This window comes from Galeopterus variegatus, unplaced genomic scaffold (assembly GCF_000696425.1).
Source record: "Galeopterus variegatus unplaced genomic scaffold, G_variegatus-3.0.2 Scaffold627, whole genome shotgun sequence".
In the NCBI taxonomy this organism is placed as follows: Eukaryota; Metazoa; Chordata; class Mammalia; order Dermoptera; family Cynocephalidae; genus Galeopterus; species Galeopterus variegatus.
This window is the reverse complement of record NW_007726738.1, coordinates 39,869-61,891: the sequence shown is the minus strand read 5'-3', so window position 1 is coordinate 61,891 and position 22,023 is coordinate 39,869. Positions and strand designations below refer to the sequence as shown.

General features: G+C 39.3%; 1 protein-coding gene across 2 annotated transcripts; it reads left to right on the top strand.

Annotated features, from left to right (window-relative positions):
* The first annotated feature begins 249 nt into the window (after positions 1 to 249).
* Positions 250 to 21,773, top strand: MED6 (mediator complex subunit 6). 2 transcript variants are annotated; one of them, XM_008570759.1, is made up of 8 exons: positions 250 to 326; positions 7,635 to 7,794; positions 9,101 to 9,192; positions 11,041 to 11,123; positions 11,436 to 11,544; positions 13,219 to 13,334; positions 19,362 to 19,389; positions 20,007 to 21,773. In XM_008570759.1, the coding sequence occupies exons 1-8, from the start codon at positions 305 to 307 to the stop codon at positions 20,135 to 20,137; spliced, it is 741 nt and encodes a 246-aa protein (XP_008568981.1). In that variant the 5' UTR covers positions 250 to 304; the 3' UTR covers positions 20,138 to 21,773. The 2 variants fall into 2 exon arrangements, with proteins under 2 accessions (XP_008568981.1, XP_008568982.1); XM_008570760.1 differs by lacking the exon at positions 13,219 to 13,334.
* The last annotated feature ends 250 nt before the right edge of the window (positions 21,774 to 22,023 follow it).

The following is a 22,023-nucleotide window of genomic DNA, read 5'->3' as shown; positions in this document are numbered from 1 at the left end:
CTCCTCTCAACCTCTCCCTGCTCCCCAGCTCTAGTCTTCCTGCCCCAAGCACCCGGCCCACTCCTCCTCGTCCCAGCCTTTCCGTCCCGTCCCTCCTCCTCTCTCCTCCCCGGCTCCTCCCCTCTCCTACCAGCCCCGCCCCTCTCCCCTCCTCCCCGGCCCCGCCCCTCTCCTCCCCGGCTCCTCCCCCTCCCCTTTACGTCCCTCCTCACCATCCGTATGCTTTTCCACGCGCCGCTTCCGTCATCACAGTCATTGCGTTTACTCTGCGCCGGAAGAAGAACCTGCGAAGGCTGTCGGAATTATGGCGGCGGGGGATATTCGAGGTAACCTGTACTGTTATGCTTTGTTTCCTAATTGTCTGTAGACTGGTGTGGGGGTTTATAGCTCTCAGGGGCAAGGCTCAGGTTCCTTTGTGAGGTCGCTAAGTTTTTCTGAATGCCTTCCATGGACGATCCCAAGCTCTAATCTGGCGAAAAGTTGCTGAGGTTTTCTTAGTTCCTGAGGGGTGTCTTAGAAACGTCGAAGCCAAGGGGATGGAAGATGCTCTGGGCTTTGAGCCCTCACACCTGGAGTATTGCTCTGCACACATATCTCTGCAGCAATATTGGCGCTGTTCTGTGGGGGTGAAGAAATGGCCTTTGGATAGAGAAAGGAGTTGGGTAATGAGCCTACTTGATTTGGTTCATCTATTCGGACTTGACATGGGGACTGCTGTATTCTTGAGATCGTCCCCACGGGTCCTTGGGCATGAATCCCTAAGACTTCCTGTTATAAATTTTATTTTTTAGTCTATAATACCTTCCGTTGAACACTAGCAGTTACTGAGGGCGGGGTTCGTTTCTTTTTCAGAGCTGAATTGTAGAGGTATTCAAATATTTGTTGAATTATTCAGTGAACAGAAATATGGAGATGCAACCCCTTAATTACTGCTTGATCTTGGGTAGCATGGGTTTTGTTTGTATATTCTTGATTTTTAAAGGGAAGTGTTTGAGACACCTTTTCTGTATTAACCGAATTGGGGTCTAGCACAGTTATTGGAAATATATTCTAATTTATAGTTATCCAGTGATCTTCAGCATTTCTGGATCATGTTTTTTACATGTTTACATGTAATTGAGAGTTTCTTTTTTTTCTTTTAAAGATGACCGGTAAGGGGATCTCAACCCTTGGCTTGGTGTTGTCAGCACCACGCTCAGCCAGTGAGCTAACCGGCCATCCCTATATAGGATCCGAACCCGGGGCCTTGGTGTTATCAGCACCGCACTCTCCCGAGTGAGCCACGGGCCGGCCTAATTGAGAGTTTCAAGTGCTTAATTTCATCACTTGTAGATTGTTAGAGTGCTGTACTTGGTCTTTGTCAATGTGCTGCCTTGGTGCTGGGAAAAAAAAGAGAGAGAGAAGCATTTCGTCCATAGTACTATTTTCAAATATTTGTTTTTCTTAATGTACTACTTTTTATTTAGATTTGTTAGGATTATGGCAAAGGCTGTAAAAATGGGAATGTGTCTGGTGTGTTAGAGGAACAGCAAGGAGGTGGGTATAACTGGAGGTGGAGAGGATGTGGGAAGGAGATGAAGAAAGAGAGGTGTTGTGGGCCATGATAAGGTCTTTGACTTTTCCTCTAGTAAAATGGAGAGCCACTGGAGGGTTTTGATCAGAGGGATGACATGATCTGACATACTTGTTTTCTTCCGAGATCACAGGAGATTGGGTACATTCAGGATGGTATGGCTGTAGACTGACTTACTTTTTTTTTTTGGATCACCTTGGCTGCTGAAAACAGCTAAGGACAGTGTAGGAGGGCAAAGGTAGATTAGGGAAACCAGTTAGGAGGCCAGTTCTGTAATGCATGGACATTTGGAGGCAGCTTGGACTAGGGTGGTAACAGTGGAGATGGTAAGAAGTGGTTGGAGTCCACTTGACTTGGAAGTGTATTCTCTTTATAGGGCTGTGGTCACAGGCAGTCTCCAAGCGGGACAGGAATTATGTTGAATTTCACATCCATAGATCATACTCTTAAATCCAGTTAACCATTTTGTAGATGAACATCCTTGGATACTGGAGTCTGTGTGAATGGATTGATAAAAATCTATGACCAGTAGAGTAAGTCATACTGTACTTTTCCTTTGCTGTCAATTATGAATTAATAAACATTTGCTGGTTATTATGAGTCAGGTCTTGTGTTAGTTCTTGATGAGTAAGATACAGTTCCACTTCTTTAAAAACTCACAATTTAATGGGAATACTTTGTATTTCTGGGTTATGATATGATGAGTATTGATAATAAAAGTACAGGCATACCTCATTTTATTGCGCTGTGCTGTGTGCACTTTGCAGATATTGCATTTTCTACATATTGAAGATTCGTGGCAACCTGCATTGAGCAAGTCTATCAGTGCCATTTTTCATTGAAGGCTCAGATGATCATTGGCATTTTTTAACAATAAAATATTTTTTAAATTAAGGCATATTTTTCTGAGATAATGTCATTGCACATGTGATAAGCTACAGTATAATGTAAACATAGATTTATATGCACTGGGATACCAAAAAATTCATGTGACTTGCACTGTTGTGATATTCACTTTATTGTGGTGGTCTGGAATCAAACCCGCAATTTCTCTGAGGTATGCCTGCGTATAGAAATTGCTATGAGAGGGCCGGCCCGGTGGCACACTGCTACAGTGCACCACTTGGGAAGTGCGGCGGCGCTCCCGCCGAGGGTTCGGATCCCACATGCAGACCGGTTCCCGCTCACTGGCTGAGCGAGGTGCGGGAGCAACACCGAGGGCTGCGATCCCGTTGCCGGTCCCGGTCCGGTACGGGGGCGACACTGAGGGTTGCGATCTGTTGCCGGACACGGAAAAAGACAAAAATAAAAAAAAATAATTAAAAAAAAAAAAAAAAGAAGAAATTGCTATGAGAACATAGAGAAAGAAGCCACCACTATACCACCATCATCATCATCATCATAATTGACATTTATTGGGCTCTTACAATGTGCTGAGCATTTTACGTACATAATCTATTATGCAGATACTATTATGACTCCTATTTTATAGATGAGGAAATAAGGCATGGGGAGATTGACTTGCCTGAAGTTCCCTAATTGCTAGTGTACTTTTCCTTGTGCCATCCTGCTACATGGTTGACAGTGAAATGGGAATAGTGGAGCTAGATTATGAAATGCCATGTTAAGAAATTTGGACCTTAATCTTTTTTTTTTTTTAAAGATGACCGGTAAGGGGATCTTAACCCTTGACTTGGTGTTGTCAGCACCACGCTCAGCCAGTGCGCGAACCGGCCATCCCTATGTGGGATCCGAACCCGGGGCCTTCGTGTTATCAGCACCGCACTGTACCAAGTGAGCCACGGGCCGGCCGTGGACCTTAATCTTTTAGATAATAGGTGTGCATTGCCAATCTTTAAGTAAGAAGTGACATAATTACATTTATGTTTTGCGAGTGAATGACGGTACTTCAAAAAATTCATGGGAAAATTTGTATTATCTTTTAATTCTGTTTTTCCAGGAGCTTTTTGAAGTACCCTTGTGGCATTATTAAGGCTGAGTAGTAGGGAGAAGACCCAGGGACAGAGAGTCCTATAAGAGAACTGTTGTCTAGGTGACACTTGGAAATAGATTAAGTAAGATAGTGACAGTAGGGATGGAGAAGAGGAGATGTATTTGATGAGACTTCTGCATCCTATGTAGGACAGCATTGTTCTACAGATAGTCTCCAAATTTCTAGTATCAGCCCTCGCTTCTCTCGCAAGTCCTTAATATTGCTCTTTATTGGATGCTTTCATTTTGAGGCAGCATAGTGTTGAGAAATGTGGACTGTAGATCTGGGCTGCCTAGATTCAAATCTCAGCTCTCCAGTATTTAGTAGCTCTGTTACCTTGGACAAGTTACTTAACCTTCCCACGCTTCAGGTTCTTCATCTGTAAAATAGTAATAATAGTGCCAACCTCCTTGAGCTATTGTGTGGTAGAGTGGTTAGAACAGTACCAGGTACAAAGTCAGTGTTTGAAAGTGGTAGATAGTATTAGCTCCCTTTTCTTTTTTTTAAAGAAAATTAAATTTTATTAAAATTATTTTTTACATTTTAGGATGTTGTTGCAGAGCAGTTGGGAGGGAGGGGGAAAGGAGAAAGAAATGGGACGGAAGAAGGAGGAAGGAGGAGGGATGGGATTGAGGCCTGTGGCACCCCCCTCATTCCCACAGGGGAGACTGGGGGGCTTCCAGTAGTGGCTTGGTCATTGCTGGGCTGGGTGCAGATGTCAGGGGAGTGTGGAAAAGCCCTCACCCCCCACTGTCCAAGCATGGGAACCTGAGGCCCTTCTTGCTGTGGCTTGGTGGTCGTCACTGGGCTGGTTGCACTTGTCAGTGGGGCATAGCTGAGGCCCAAGACCCGGCACCACCCCTGCTTGGGAGAGACCGGGCTCTTCTTGCAGTGAGTGGCTCAGTGGTCACTGCTGAGCTGGCTGCAGGTGTCTTGGGGGTATGACCAAGGCCTGAGGCCCCGACCACCCCGGCTAGAAGAGCACGGGGCGCTTCTGGGGCGCTTCCGGGACACTTCCTGCAGCAGGTTGGTGGTTGCTGCTGGGCTGGCTGTGCCTGTTGGGGGGCGTGGCCGAGTCCCTCATCCCCCACTCTCGGGATTGGTTGGGGGTGTTCGTGGGGTATTGCTGAGGCCCCTTGCCCTCCTCCCTTGCTGGCTTGGTATCTCAGGGGACTTCCAGTCCTTCTATGTGTTATAGGTGTTTTTTGGTGAAATGTGACCTTTATTAGTTAATATGAAGCTTTATCTGTGGTTGCGGGTACTTTTTTCTTTCAGTTCTGTGTTGGATTATTTGCTGTTCCCACCATTTAAAATCTGTGCTGGAACTAATTTGTTCTCCTTTACTTACTTCTAAGATGGGGGAACTTCCTGTGGGGACCAGTACTTGAGCTGTGTGGTTGAGCTAGATTGCTGCTTTGCTGCTGATTCCCTGGGGAAGACTTTTTGTGCAGCTCAGGTTTTAATGGTTAACTTTACAGGTACTTCCAGCTCTCAAGAGATCCGAAACTCTGGTCTGGGCTGGAGTCTTTTCATCAAACTGCACCCCGTGCAATTATGTATTCTTGACTGGTCTCCTCTGAGTGGTCCTTTGCTGATAGGGGTGCAGGTCAGCTGTTTTTTCTGTGCCCCAGTGTTCCCCCGGTGGGCCCGTCTCTTCCATCGCCCATGCTGCAAACACTTCCCATGGGATGGGCTGTGCACCAGTCCCTTGCAATGACTCACTGGCTCCTGAGTGGCTCCTTATCTTCAGTTGTTGTGGCTCCTTGCTTGTATGTGAGCCCATGGGAACCCTATTAGTGGTCTTGCTGGCCTCAGGGTTGCCAAGGCACTCTTCTCCCTTGCTGCCTCCAAGCAACTTCATCTGGAGGGCACAGCTGCAGTTTTTGCCAGCTCCTGCTCTGTGCACTCAGCAGCTCCAGCCTGGATGTGGCAGGGCTCGAAATGGTCTGAGCAGTTTTTTCTTTTTCTCATCGTGGCTTCTCCTGCCTTCATGTACTCTGTAGGTCTCTCCTCCTCTTGCCCTGAGCTCTAGCAGCCCCAGCTTGGCTGTCGTTGCTTTTTTATAGTTTTAAATTGGTTGATTTGTGGGAGAGAGTGATGCTGGGGACTGTCTATTCCGCCATCTTGACTGGAAGTCCCCTATCTCCCTTTGCATTGGTTTCACATGTCACACTTTCCTCACTTTTCATCTTTGACTATCTTACTAGATAAAGAAAATATGATGGCTATGACTGGGATCCAACCCCATGGAAATTTAGTTATCAGCTAAATACCCTGATCAATCTACTTCTCCTGTTGTTTGATGAAGTAATTTGTAAATATGGAAACAGCTTGGTCAAGAAAATTCTAGGGAGAATTTACTGAACAGGCACTTGGAGCAGATGACATTCATGATTTTTTCTAATTTTGAGAGTCTGATTCGGTATTGAAACTCAGTATATCCAAGCCAAATTTGTTATCATTACTTCCCTAAATGAATTATTGGTTCCTAAGTTCTCTGAATTTATAACTGGTCATTCAGGAAATTGTCTCTTTTTTCCTCTAAAAATGTCTTGTGCGTCCTTATCTTCCTGTGCATTTCCATGGTCTTCTACCAGGTTGTCATCACATCATGCCCATGTCTATTAACCTCTACATAATTGTTGGTAGGGAAGATCTGTAGTTATTCATTTATTTGTTTCTGCAGATTATTCTTCTATCGATGCTGAAATGATTTTTAATATTGTTAACACTATTGTCAACTGATTATGACACCATACAAAGTTTCCACATCAGAAAAAAACCAAAATTGTCCTAGAAATGCTTTTATATAATTATTCCTAAAGAAATAAAAAAAGAGGGTTCAGATCCCCACACCAGCCAGCCACCAAAAAAAAAAAGAAAGTATAAGTAGTTTTGCTATTAAAAAAACTATGTTAATAATTGGACTGTAGTATTTAAAGCTGAGAATAATGATCATCCTTAGTTGCTTTTCATTAGAAAAACTGTATTTTTCTGAAAATGTTGTTTTCAACATTTGTGTATTTGATTGTGGCATGATTCATTTATGATGAACCATCTAAATGGTCTGTACTAATTATTTGGTCATTAACGTACTGTATATTTTTCTCCTTTTTTAATTTTATACACATTTTTGCCTTTTTCTCATTTGATTTGTTTTGCTCAGAACTGCTTGTCACCTTGAATTAGGACTGACTTCTTCAAAAATGCCAGAAGTAATTACAGTAGAGGAGAGGTTGAAGTTTTTCAACCAGTATTATATAGATATAATAAGTAATGTAAGTTCATGACTTACACCTTAGTGGTGTTTAGTATAGTCAGTGGTATGAAATTTGACAGCTAATAAAAGCTCATTAATTAAAGGTATCTAGCTCTATGTGCCATATCTTTTTTAAATTTAAGATTCAGTTCTTCAGTAAAATATGAAACAGTGTGGCTGTAATTAGGGAATTTTTCCCATGTGCTCCTTCATTTTTACATCATTATCTTGTCTGCAATAATAGCTTTCTAACTTATTTCTCTGTTCCTTATTGAGAGATCTCAAACTGGTGGCTATGGATGTTTTTTCTTTGGCATGCATGTTGTTTGAAAAATTTTGACTTTGTTGCCTACATATAAACACTCAGAATTTTCAGTTTTTAAAAAGACCTTTCAAGATTTTAAATTTTATCACTTCTTCACTTAATCAAATTATTCTCTTAATATATAATAGACTTTACATCTTCATGCCTCTGTATATCTATTCTCTCTGCTTTGGAATTACTTTGCCCTACTTTTCCCTATAGTGAGCCTCTGTTTATTCTTTAACATGTAGTGCTAAAGCCCACCTCTTCACCCCATGAAAAATCATTTCCATTCCCCCAGGTAAAGTATTCTGTTCCCTCCTCTGAACTCTCATAACACATTTATTCATACTTATCTCTTCTGCTAGATTATGAGAATATGTGGGTTAAGATTCATGTCATCCTTGTATTCATAGTGCCTATTATATTAGATACATAATAAATGTTTGTCAGATTGGATTCTTTCTGTCTTCTAATCCTTTACCATTTTGTTTCTTTTCTTTAGATAATCTCTTGGGAATCTCTTGGGTTGACAGCTCTTGGATCCCCATTTTGAACAGTGGTAGTGTACTGGATTACTTTTCAGAAAGAAGTAATCCTTTTTATGACAGGACATGTAATAATGAAGTGGTCAAAATGCAGAGGTTAACATTGGAACACTTGAAGTAAGTTAATTTAAGAAGGTAGCATCTTTGCCAACTAAAGATTTTGCGATGAACAGTTCTTTCAAGCTGTGGATGGTGAAGTGCAGAATATACGTTTTGGAAGAAAAATTGTAGTTTTGCTTGGGTTTGTACAAATTTGACATGCAAAGGAATTACAGTTGATTCTGGAACAACACAGGAGTTAGTGGTGTCAACACCCTGCACAGTAGAAATCTGTATATGACTTGACTCCTCAAAAACATAACTGCTAATAGCCTACTGTTGACCAGAAGCCTTACAGGTAAACAGTTGATAAGCATATTTTGTATGTTATATATTCTATTCTTACAATAAAGCTAGAGAAAAATTATTAGGAAAATACATTTACAGTACTGTACGCATATTTATTGAAAAATATGTCCACATATAAGTGGACTTGCACGGTTCAAACCAGTGTTGTTCAAAAGTCAACTGTATTAGTAGTCACTTGTAACTTAGAAGCCTTTTCTGTATAACTTCATAATGTCTATTTAAAATATAATTGAGGTTTAGGTGTCAATCTGATGAGTGATCTTAGCAGTACAACCAGGCAACTATAATTATTATCTCTAATTTAGTGTTTTATACCGTAGTCTGGTTTATAGTAGGTTTTTCTTTGTATGACAAAGGAAGTAAAATTTTAGCTAAACAAACACAAAGCAAGATTCTCCAGATTTAGGGTGCTACATTGTTCAAATTTATTATTAATACAAAAGTTTCTGAAACAACTGTGTAATGGAATTTTTCATTTGTCAACTAAATATCGGGAATTTATGAAATTAAATTTCTATGGTTTTAAGTGGCTTTTGTTATGAGACAAATTCTTAAAACTATTAAGACAACATATTGTTACTTTTAAACATAATCTGTCAGGTTAAAAAAATTTGTTGGGGTGAGGATAAGGTTTTGATGTTTTCTGGATGGGTATTCATGTTTATTTTTGTATTTTATATGTATTTATGGATCTTGGTCAGAAAGCATCATGGTATGTTGATTGTGTTTTTGAAATGGATGCTCTTCAGTGTACTTTCCTGACTGAAAATTCTGAGATTTAAGTTCACCACGAATTTTTGCAGAGAAATTTTGTTGTTTTTTAAAAACCAAATCTTATTTTATCTGTACACTACCTATCTGGTAAAGTAGGCAGTTTTACTCAACAGCTAGACTTTAACACCAAACACAGGTAGTTTTCATCCTATTTACAATGTTGCTACACCGTTATATAGTCATTTGAATGGTTGTTCGTAGGGCTTTCATGGATCTCTAGATGTTTGTGTTCTGTTTTCAGTCAGATGGTCGGAGTCGAATATATCCTTTTACATGCTCAAGAGCCCATTCTTTTTATCATTCGGAAGCAACAGCGGCATTCCCCTGCCCAAGGTAAACTGTAAACTTCAAGCATTATTTTTTTCTTAAAATATCATGATTTATTTATTTCCTGACCTATGTGCTGTTATTTTTTCGGATTGCCAACTAAAGATTTTGCAATGAACAGTTCTTTCAAGCTGAGGACCATGAAGTGCAGAGTAGAACTTTTGCATTAGGTTCTGTTTTGGGGGTCCCCACCACCATACACATATACTTTTCTAGGAGGACTCACCAGACCCAGTATATGATTATACTCATGGCTAAGATTTGTTGTGGCAACACAGTAAGGATACACAGCTAGATTAGTAATGGGAAAAGACATCAAGTAGGGTCTGTAGGAATCTCTGTGCAAGTTTATTGTGCCTTCCATCCAGCAGTGAAATGCAGCTACACATGTACAATGTGTCTGCTGAAGGAAGTTCATTTGAGACTCTGAACCCAAGACTTTTATTGAGGACTGGTGTGTAGGCATCCTCTGCCCACCCAAATTCCAGATTCCCAGAAGTAAATTAGCCATCCACTATAATTACATTACTTGTATAAATTGGCCAAGCTGGTACAGCATGCATAGCTATCACTTAGGAAATGTTTCAAGATCTAAGTTCCATTAGTTGTATGCTTGGACCAAGGCTCTTCCAACCTGCCCAAGGACAACTCTCCAAGCACTAACACTCAGAGCAACACACCACATCAAAGCCACCTCTTCCTGTGAGTACAGTTATTGGGATTCCGACTGAACCTCAAGCATCCCAAGTAACTTTTCTTCTCATCTCAGTCTACAAGTTAAGTCTGTTACAAAATACATGGTAGATGCAGTCGTATCAAATTCATAGAGGATCAGCTGAAAATACTCATGTACTCATTTAACCAGAATAACGCATTATACCAACCAATGAAATTTGCTTTAGAAATAACACCAGAGTATAGAATCCAGATTTCATTTGGCATCAAAGAGCTAGACACCTATTCTAGAGATGACTAGAACTTGAAGACACCTTGGAATCAAGCTAGGACCATGGACAATATCACACCAAAGAGAAGATTCAAGGTAGAAAAGACAGATAGTGTTGTCCCACCTACGTTTCTCAATTAGATACCGTCATCGAGACATTAGGAACAACCCTTATCCTGGTTTTGATTTCAGAGAATTACATGCTAAAGAAGTTGTGGTTCCAGAATCCAAATTTAGTTTCAAAATCAAAGATCTAGAGTCCCTGCCCAGAGAAAAAGAGGACCTTAGAAAATGGCAAGTCCAGGGGCAAGATTTGTGTTCAAGGTATAGAAGTTATGCAAGATGGTACTAGCCTCACTAGCAGCTATCTTATTCCTTAGGGCTCAACATTTGGAGCACCAAGGCAAGTTCGGTGCATCTGATTTTTTCACTCAGGGCCCCGAGTCTCTCTTGCTCTAAGGTCTTACGCCTGAAAGTGTGGTTGACTGACAAGAGCATTGACATCACTTAGGAACTTGTTAGAAATGCACTATCCCTAATAAATAAGAATATAATTTTAACCATGTCCTTAGGTGATTCAGATGCACATTAAAGTTTCAGAAGCACTCCTCTAGGCCAAGAGTTGGCATACTTTTTTTATGAAGGGCCGGAGAGTAAATGCTTTCCACGTGTGTGCCTCTTAGTCTCTGTGACAGCTACTCGACTGTAGCTAAAGCAGCCATAGATAATACATAAATGGATGGGTATGGCTGTTTTCCAGTGCAACTATATTTACAAAAACAGGAACTGCCAAACCCTGCCTTGAGATTTAATATGGGAAAATGTTAAATTTTAGTTGTTCTATGAAAATCTATTTAGGAGTTTGTTTCCATAGTTGTATTCATAAATATTTTTTCCCACTGCTTTAGTTATCCCATTGGCTGATTACTATATCATTGCTGGAGTGATCTATCAGGCACCAGACTTGGGATCAGTTATAAACTCCAGAGTGGTAAGTGTCTTCACAGTCTTTAAGCACTAAAGAAAAATTGTAATTGTGCTTCCATGCTTCCAAGAATCAAACAGGAGCTCTTTTTCCCTGTGTAACTTGGTGTAAAGTGTTGACTATTAGAATGTCTTGAGCATTGGTTACTGTGGGCTAAGTTAGTGCTTAAAGTATATACCACAGCCCCCATTGTTTAGTAATTTAGGTTCTGAAAAATTGGAAATTACTGTCTTTGCATGTGTAATATTTTGTGAGTATTTACTTTGGGAATTTTGGTTGACCTAATGAGGAATTTAGAATTTGTTTTCTTTTTACAAGCTTACTGCAGTGCATGGCATTCAGTCGGCTTTTGATGAAGCTATGTCATACTGTCGATATCATCCTTCCAAAGGGTATTGGTGGCACTTCAAAGATCATGAAGAGCAAGGTAGGTAGAATAATAGACCCTCCTAAAACACTTTTTGATTCTCTGAGAATGAAACTGTTTTCTTTAGGAAAATGGCTATTGGTATTTTCTTGGTGTGTTGTACTTTATCAAAAATAATGATATTGTTGTAGCTACAATTCATGTAACTAGATGTGATAATAATAGCCCTTACATATAAACAGATATGTTTAATCTGTTAGGAAACTGGTTGTATTAGTCTGTTTCTGTTGCTTATAACAGAATACCTGAAACTGGGTAATTTATAAAGAAATAAAATTTATATCTCACAGTTCCAGAGCCTGGGAAGTCCAAAGTCCAGGGAACACATCTGGTGAGGGCCTTTTTGGTGGGTAGTGACTCTTAACAGCAATGTGGGTGTCATATGGTGGATGGCTAAGCAAGAGAGAGCTAAACTTCTCAGTTGTTCTTTTGTTAAAGCCATCAGAACCATGCCCTTTACTCCGTGAATGGATCAGTACATTCACAAGGACACAGTCCTCTCAGTCTAATCACCTCTTTAAGGCCCCACCTTTCAATTACCATAATCGGATTTCCCACCCTGTTAATAGTTACAGAGGGGATTAAGCTTCAGTGAGTTTGGGAGGACATTCAATCCACAGCACTGGTAATCTTTGTTAAGATGATTCAAGATTTTAAAATATTTGGAACGTAAAGAAGAGAAACAGCAAAGATGATATTTTCTACTTACCTAAGTATTGAGTCATCTTGGAATCTGGAAACTTTTATTTCTCCAGTCTTTAAAGTAGGAGAGATGAGGGATTTCTCTTAGAGTCCTATTTCTAGATGACCAGTCTGTTTTCTTTTATTTTTTTTAAAAAGATGACCAGTAAGGGGATCTTAACCCTTGACTTGGTGTTGTCAGCACCACGCTCACCCAGTGAGCAAACCGGCCATCCCTATATGGGATCCAAACCCGTGACCTTGGTGTTATCAGCACCGCACTCTCCTGAGTGAGCCACAGGCTGGCCCTGACCAGTCTGTTTTCTTTTCTTTTTTTTTTTTTTTCCTTTTTGTCTTTTTTCGTGACCGGCAACGGATCGCAACCCTCAGTGTTGTGCCCGTACCGGACCGGGACCGGCAACGGGATCACAACCCTCGGTGGTGCTCCCGCACCTTGCTCAGCCAGTGAGCGGCCGGTCTGTATGTGGGATCCGAACCCTCGGTGGGAGCGCTGCCGCGCTTCCCAAGCGGCGCACTGTAGCAGTGCGCCACCGGGCCGGCCCAGACCAGTCTGTTTTCTGATCCATCCATGTATCACCTGTCATGGCACCAGGTCCCCTAGTTTCCATGGCTTCTTAAAAGATACAAAAGGTAATTTCAAACCAATAATCTGGATTGTGATTTAGGTAATTACAAAAAACTTTAGCTTTGAAATTTATGTCTGTCCATGTTTATGTACTAAAACTGAAGTATATTTAAAAGGCATATATCAGCTTCTTAAATGTTAGAGTTTAACTTCATTTAAGAGGGAGAGTTAGATCACTTCTGCATACTCATATGTGCTGTGTTTAGCTTATTTGTGGAGTTATCTTTGGTATTGCAGCCATTAAAAGTAATGAAGTTTGGGTACATTTGTGGTGGATAAAGATTTGTAAAATATAAGACACCAAACTAATTAGGTGGTATTTCAATTTGGACTTTGTATTTTAATAGATAAAGTCAAGCCTAAAGCCAAAAGGAAAGAAGAACCAAGCTCTATTTTTCAGCGACAACGTGTGGATGCTTTACTTGTAGACCTTAGACAAAAATTTCCACCCAAATTTGTACAGGTAATGATAATGTGTGGTTAATTTTGATTTGATACCTTTTTCTGGCACACATTTGTATATATGCTTTTTTTTTTTTTTTTTTGGTGGTTGGCCAGTTTGGGGATTATATTTATTTTTAATTGAAAATTGCTTCAGATGTGACCTAAAAGTATTGGTTTTCCTCATTAGTTAAAAAATGATCTCTGAATCAAAGGAAATGTTTTGAATGAAGGAAATGTGTAAGGGGATTGGAATTAACACTGTTTTGTGTTCCTTACTGAATCTTCTTAAACAATGAGGACTGCATATAGATAATATTCTCATTTAGAAAGTTGCTAAAAGTGTTACAGGTAGTAACAAAACTAAAATATGAAACTCATGCTCCTTTTTCTCTACAAGCTGCCTTCTAGCTCGATGTAGTGGATATCTAAACTCCTTAAATGATAGAATAATTAAAATTTTTGTAACAGAAAGATTAGAACATTTGAAGTAGAAGGTTTGGCATAATAAATGAAGGAGGTGGGAGTAATAATAGAGTTTTACTATATTGGTATTTAAGTTATGTGAATTCTAGTATGTGATTTTGGGGGGAGTTTCCAACAGCAATAGCAAATCCATCTGCCATTCTACTTAAATGAGCTTTTGAAGTGGGGTAGGTATGAGATAGAATATATGAACATGCCGTTTTCATGGTTAATCTCAGTTCTTAAGGACCTTTACAGGACTCTGTACATGCAAGATTATATATGCTGTTTTTCTTCGGAGCTGTTTAAGGGTAGTTTTAAATTAAATAGGATGTTTCACACTGTGGGATGACTTTAGAACTTCCCCCTTCCCTGACTCTGCTGTAGTGAGAGATATTTGCTATTAAAATTGTGATTTGGTGGTGAAGGGAGCAGAGTGCACAAGTTGGAACTCAGGACAGGAAAGCCAGCTTAGAGAAATCTCATGAATTAACACTTGAAGATAGAACAGTGTCTGTTGGATAAACAACAAACAAACAAGTAATAGCTGTGTACAGAGTGATGAGTAACCATTATAGAAACTACAGAATGTAAGAGGTTTGGTGTGGTTGACCATTCATTCAGTGAGTACATAGGATATATTTGGTAGGCTGGGGAAGAACACCTAGACCTGCACTGTCCTGTATACCTGTACAGTAGCCACTAGGCACATGTGACTATTGAGCATTTGAAACACAGCTAGTTCAGATTAAGTTGTGATATGAGTGTAAAATACATACAAAAAAATGTAAAATATTTCATTAATAATTTAAAAATATTGATTGTATGTTCAAATAATATTTTAGATATATTTGGTTAAATAAAACATAAGTTTCTTCTTTTAAAAAAATGTGACTAGAAAACTTAAAATAACATATATAGCTTGCACTTGTGTCTCACATTTCTTTTGATTAGTGCTAGAAATGGTAATAGAACACGCAAAACCGGAACATGAAAGAGTATTAGTGAACATTTACTCTGAAACAGAAAACTTTCTGAGGGTTTACTTGATGTGTTTGTGGAGGGGAAGTGTAATGGAAGATGAGACTTAATAGGCAGATAAAGGTCAGATTGAGAAGGATTTTGTATACTATACAAAGGAGTTTGTGTTTAATCCTATAGGCCAGTGTTTCTTCACTCTTTTAAACTTTTAACCCGTTACCATCCCCATAAATATAACAGGCATCCAGCTGTATTCAAATTTATTTGAAGTTATTACACAATAGCTATCATACCTAAAGACAAACTGGACCAGTGGTAAATTTTGTACATTCTTTTTCAAGTACATACCTTCTCGGAGTGTACTGAAATATCCTGTACCTCATCTTCAAGATCGTTATCAGTGACTAGCTGAGCATTATTGCTGATGGCAGTAGGGACCCACTGGATATTTAAAAATAACTGCAGGGGAGTAATGCAGTCAGTTTTGTTTTTTAGGAAGGTAACTAATAACAGTGTAGGAGATGATTAGGAAACTGTGACTTTTGGAGTCAGGGAACTTAGATTGTGGAAAACCAGAATTCATTCTGTAGCCATATGATAGAGAAGAGACAGATTTAAGAGACATTTCAGAGTTAAGATTGCCTAAATTTGGTGGTTGGATTTGGATAGATTGACATTAAAGGTGACTTTGGGGTTTCAGTCCTAGAATTAGACTATATTGTTGATTGTTAACCAAAATTCAGAATATAGGAAAAGAAGCAGATTTGGGGTGAAATATGTTGTTGTTAGGGGTTCTGCTTTTGTTAACAACTTTCAGAACATTCAGCACCCTATTGCTGTGTTTGGGTTCTGAGGTACTCTAGCCAGTGACCACTCCTTTTTTTCTGTCTAGGGGTCCTGCCTCGAATCCTGTGTGTTGTCCAATCCTGGTGAGCTAGGATGGACATTGTAGAAAGCTCAAAGACTCTTGATTCTTTTTTTTTTTTTTTTCCTTTTTTGTCTTTTTTTGTGACCGGCAATGGATCGCAACCCTCAGTGTCGCGCCCGTACCGGACCGGGACCGGGACCGGCAACGGGATCGCAACCCTCGGTGTTGCGCCCGCCCCTCGCTCAGCCAGTGAGTGGCCGGTCTGTATGTGGGATCCGAACCCTCGACGGGAGCGCCACCGCGCTCCCAAGTGGCGCACTGTAGCAGTGCGCCACCGGGCCGGCCCCCTGAGACTCTTGATTCTTAAAACAACAAAAATCCTTTACCTAATAGAAAATTGTGGTAATTTAAAAACATGTACAAAAGTACAGAGCATAATTAAAAGTGAAGCCCCCATGTACCCTTTGCCTGCTTCAGCAATTATCAAACATGGCCAATCTTGTTTTATGTCTCCTTCACCCACTTCCTTCCAGCTATTTTCAAGCAGACTGAGGACTTCATGTTATTGCAGTGAGGATTTTTTACATTTTTCTTTTAAAGTTTTAAGTAGTCATTTTTCTGAATCCCACATTTCTTTTCCCATCCAAGGGCCAAAAGCCAACTCCTAAAGAGAGAGTGTGTCTACTGCTGTGTAACAGAGCTAAGAGATAGATGGCTTTTTCTAGAATTATTAGCAATCCCTTTGCTTTTCCTACCAAAAATCCTCCTTCTCAGACACAGAGAAGAAAATAGTCTACTTGAAGTCACCCAGAACCATTCATAGCTCATATGAGCTCCCATTTACCCATTGTGTCCTCCAGAACCAGGAGTTATTAGTATCTATCCATTGTATTTAACAGTTGGGCTTGCGGTGCCTAGGGATATTGCCCCTATAGGGCAGTGCTCAGGAGAATATTGGAGAAGTCCTGTCTGTTTTTTTGAAGCTCCATATTTTAATTCTTGTTACTACCGGAAGTTACACTAATACCAATGTGATGGGAGTTCAGACCTTCAGAGCCTTTTATGATGAATGTCTTTTCAGTGCTGTTTTCAGAAGCTGCTGGAAATTTGTTTGGAAAGCCACCCTCATTCTATTTCCCCTTCTCAAATCATATCCTACTAATTTGACAGTATTCAGGTTCTTTGGGCAGATAATGACATTATTCCAATGTATAAATATAGTCTGATGTCCAGTATAGTTCAAAGGATTAAGTGCTAGCAGTATTAAAAATCCCCCCTCTCAAATTTTTCACTCCTTTTAATGTTCCTGCATACATTTCCTCTTCTATTTCAAAGTAAGAAAAATTGTTTGTTCCCTCAGATTACTTTAGACATCTAAGTCCTGATATGTTTATAAGATATGTGGCTGTGTTAGAGGTTCCCGTGACCACCCCCATGTTTGGAAATTTGCTGGAAGGACTCAACACGTAGTTGTACTCATGGCTAAGATTTATTGCTGTGATATAGTAAGGTTATGCAGCCAGATTAGAAGAAAAAAGACACAGTAGAGTCTAGAGAAATCCATGTGCAGGCTTCCTTCTACTTTCTCCTTCCCATGACGGGTTACACAGAGTATATTCTTCCCTCAGCAATGAAAATGCAGCAGTATATGTATGATATTTGTGACCAGGGAAATCCATTAGAGACTCAGTGCCCGAGGTTTTTTGGAAGGGTTGTCATGTAGGTGCTCTCTATCTAGCACATATCGAAACCCCACATCCTTGAAGAAAAGCAGGTATTCAGCATATATCTACCGCATTGTACACACAGTTCAGGCACAGTGAGCCAGTGTTAAGTTATGGAATGGTGGGAAGCCTCCTGAAATCCAAGTTCCTAGACACCAGCCAAGGGCTAATCTGTAAGCAGGCCTTTCTAAGGATAGCAGCCTCATGCCTTCTGTTTTAACCCCTTTATGCACAGTTTTGGTCTTGTTAAATGTAAAAGTTCCCAGGACTTGTAGTTGGAGTAGGCTAGTAGGTAGGTGGCAGCATGAATCTGGAACATGTGATATCAGAAAATTTTACAGTTTTTATTCATGGGAATAGGTGAGAAAGCTTAGGGAGGGCATGTAAATTCAGAAAGAAATTTAGAAAACAGATGGAGGCATTAACCTTAGAAATGAAGAGATTACTTTTTTCTTCTGAGATAATATGGAGATATATAAAGGTATTTTAAATATGCACATACACATAGTTGTCCCTTGGTATCATGAGGGATTGGTTCTAGGACCTCCCACAGATACCAAAGTCTTGCAGATGCTTGAGTCCCTGATATAAAAAGATGTAGTATTTTCATATAACCTACATGCATCCACCTGTACACTTTAAATCATCTCTAGATTACTTATAATAATACTTATTATAATACCTAATACTATGTAAATGCTATGTAAGTAGTTGTTATATTGTATTGTTTAGGAAATAATGACAAGAAAAAAAAGTCTGTGTGTTCAGTACATTTGCATTTTTTTTTTTTTCCTGAATGTTTTTGATCCATAGTTGGTTGAATCCATGGACGTGGAACCCATGGACATGGAGGGCCGGGGTGTGTGTGTGTGTGTGTGTGTGTGTGTGTGTGTGTGTGTGTGTTTGAAGGTAGATAGGAAAGTGGTTGGTGGTGCTGGCAACCTTTTTTTCTTTTGTTTTGTTTTTAAACATAGGAGGCAGAGTGTCATTGGCTGAGAGTGAGGGGTAGGTTGTGGGCCTTGGGAAGGAAGGAGGAGGATGGTGTTTTACGGCGCATTTAACTTGCAAAATGGGACAGGGAGATGGCAGGGCTCAATTAAGTAAAAGAATATTTGCTGTACAGAATGGAGGACCTGTCCTTGTTCCTGATCTCTAATGCCCCCATCAATTTCCTGCAATTTGACTTTTAATAATACACTCATAAGAAACTTTATGCTCATAAGAAGCTTTTTTCCCTCCTACTTCTTATACCTGCCAACTTGGAAAGTTACAAGGTCTATCAAAAACTTCATTTTCCTTTCTTGTAGTTCATATTGCCTAAGAAAATAAATCTCTGGAGTCTTGAAAGGCTCCATTATTTCCTCCCATTGGGTTCTCCTTAACAGCTTTTTGTAAAGTAGTGAAGCTTGGGTGAAAGCAAAGGGCTTTGTTAGATGTTTAAGGGTTTTTATGGTTGACTATTTTCTTCTAGTTTTATTTTTATTATTTATGTTTTTAGGTTTATTTATTAATTTTTTTTACATTCTATGATGATGATGTGGAGCAGTTGGGGGGAGAGTGTAAGGTGGAAGAAAGAGGGAGGGAGAAGGAGGAAGGAGGAGGGGTGGGGTTGAGGCCTATGGCACCCCCCTCATTCCTGCTGTGGAGACCAGGGTGCTTCCAGCGGTGTCTTGGTCATTGCTGGACTGGTTGCACGTGTCGGGGGGGCATTGCCAAGGCCTGAGGCTTTCCACTGCCCTGGCTTTGGAGAGCTCAGCACACTTCCTCCTGTGGCTTGGTGGGTGTTCTAGTTTTAGATTTGTGTCTTTTCTGGAATGGGGAATAAGAAGTCGGAAATGATAAATTTAGAATTTAGTTTTTATGGTACATGAATAGTAGTTTTTCTTCATGAAGTCATTTATAATGTAATGTAGATGAAGGTGTCATTTTAATAAGAATTATGAAGTCAAGAAGAAAAGGTTGCTAACCTGACCTGTTCTCTCCCCCCCCCCCTCTTTTTTTTAAATTATAGCAAAAGACTGGAGAAAAGCCTGTCCCAGGTATGGTTCATTAGATATTCTTATTAAACTCAAAATAAGACTAAACAGTCTGTCTAACTCAGTAATGGCTACAGCATGTGAGCTGTGGTCATGTGAGATGAGCTGTGGTCATTTTGTCTTTCTAGACTCTCATTGTAGTATGTCACTCCTTACCATTGAGATCTGCTGAATTGCCAACAGGTGGTGCTTTTGTGATAGTGAGATTGGTACTTAAAAGATGAATTGAAGTGGAAAGAGGTGTGAAGAGGTGTGAAGAAGTCAAGGTGATTTGAGGTTGTTTTTAGTCTGGATATCAGTGTGAAGAAAGGTCTTCTATTTTATCATTGAAAATAGTGTTGTACTATGCATGGAACTGGGATAGAATAATTACATATCTTGTTTATACATTATGTCTTATATAAATGCCATGTGTTTTTGTCTAGTGTTACAAATTTCCTTGAGTGATCAGGTTTTAGTAGGTTTATAACTGGGTTCTTATATACATCTACCTGGGGAAACAGATAAATTTAGAACTTGATATGAGCAAGTAAAAAGGGAGTTTGAAAGAATGAACCATTTATACTAACCATTGTCTAAATTTATCTCATTTATCCACCCAAATATGCTTTGATGTCTAGTGGATCAGACAAAGAAGGAGGCAGAACCTGTACCAGAAACTGTAAAATCTGAAGAGAAGGAGACCACAAAGACTGCCCAACAGACAGTGACCACTAAAGGCCCACCTGAGAAACGGATGAGACTTCAGTGAATATTGGACAAAAAAGAATCTTGCAAGACTCCTCTTGTAAATTATATCTCACTACTGCAGCACGCTTTTGAGCTTTGAAATACTTTGTCACAACCCTCTCATTTACATGGAATATGCTTTTCCTTTAAAAAAGGATGTTATTTCCATCATGCTTTCTTTGTGAGTATTTTTTATGTATCTTTTATAACTTTCCTCTACTGGATGTGAGCAGCCTGCTCATATGTGTACCAGTATGTACGTTTAAAAGCAAAATAAAGGTATTCATATACATTGTTTCATCATAACTTTTTTCCCCTTTTTGCTTTCTCTGAAATTTTTCAAATGCACTTTGACAACACAAAGGATTATATTATAGTAGTAACTAAGAATACTTTCTTTTACTAGTGGCATATTCCTCAAGTATTAAAATAATAAAGAGGGCTGGCTGATTGGCTCAGTTGGTAGAGTGTGGTGCTGAAAACACCCAGGTCTACAGTCTGGATCCCTGTACTGGCCAGCCACCAAAATAAAATGAAATAAAATAAAAATCCCCTCATATATTGTGGCCTCTTACTATGATGCATTGTTATAGTTCATTTAAATGGTCCTCTCTCTCACTAAATATCACCTTCTCATGAGCAAGGACCATGTCTTTACTGACATGAGTATCACCTTCTCAGCTACCTCAGCTGTAGCAAAGTCCCTTTCCTTATAACAAACATACAAAACACTATTGAATGAAACACCCCACATATATGTACTATAAATTGTTTTAATGTAAAAAAAAGAAACATGCACACAAAAGTAGTTACAATTTGGAAGATAAAGGAAAGGAAAAACCTCACTCACCAATACCATCACCCTACAAATACTGTAACAAAACTGCTGAGAACTTTTGTGTAATGTGCTGTCATTTTGGAGAGTAAATTGTGGTTCAGATTTTTATTCAGTCGCCAAGAGATGAGCTTTGATAAATTTTAGATGTATTGCACAAATAAAAAGTTCATAACTTCATAAGTACCTCCAAAAACCCACCAAATACTGTTAACAGTGGTGTGAATTTTCTTAGTCTTTTTCTGTGTGTACATACTTTTATTTGTTCATACAATTTTACGTTATCATATTGATATGTCTGTTGTAAGCATTTTCCTATAGTTACTTAGTTTTTATTTTATTTTTTAATTTTTTAAGAAGATGACCGGTAAGGGGATCTTAACCCTTGACTTGGTGTTGTCAGCATCACACTCTCCCGAGTGAGCCACAGGCTGGCCCCGTTACTTAGTTTTTATAGACCATTTTAGTGACTGAATAATTTCGGAGTGATTATATGTCAGTTTCTAAAACTCTGTTATATTTGGATGTATCCCAATTTGCATTATTTTAAATAAGACTCCAGTGGTTATATTTGTGTTTAATGACTTTTATTTATTTATTTAAAAATATATTTTTTGCACTTTTAAAAAACATGTAATAATTGTACATATTTATGAGCTACAGAGTGATATTTTCATACAATGTGTAATTTAGAACTTGATATGAGCAAGTAAAAAGTGAATTTGAAAGAATGGACCATTTATACTAACCATTGTCTAAATTTATCTCATCCTTCCACCCACATTCCTCTCCAAAAAATAAAATCAGGTAATTGGCATATCCAGCACTGCAAACGTTTATCATTTCTTTGTGTTGAGAACTTTTGAACTCCTCTCTTTTACCCATTTGAAAGTACACAATGAGTTATTGTTATAGTCACAAAGCACTGCTATAGAACACTAGAACTTATAATAGATATCTGCACCCCCTATCTGTCTGTAAGTTTGTATCCAAACTAACCTCTCCCTGTTCCTATCCCCCACCCTTACCAGCCTCTAGTAGGCCCAATTCTACTTTCTACTTCTGAGCTTAAC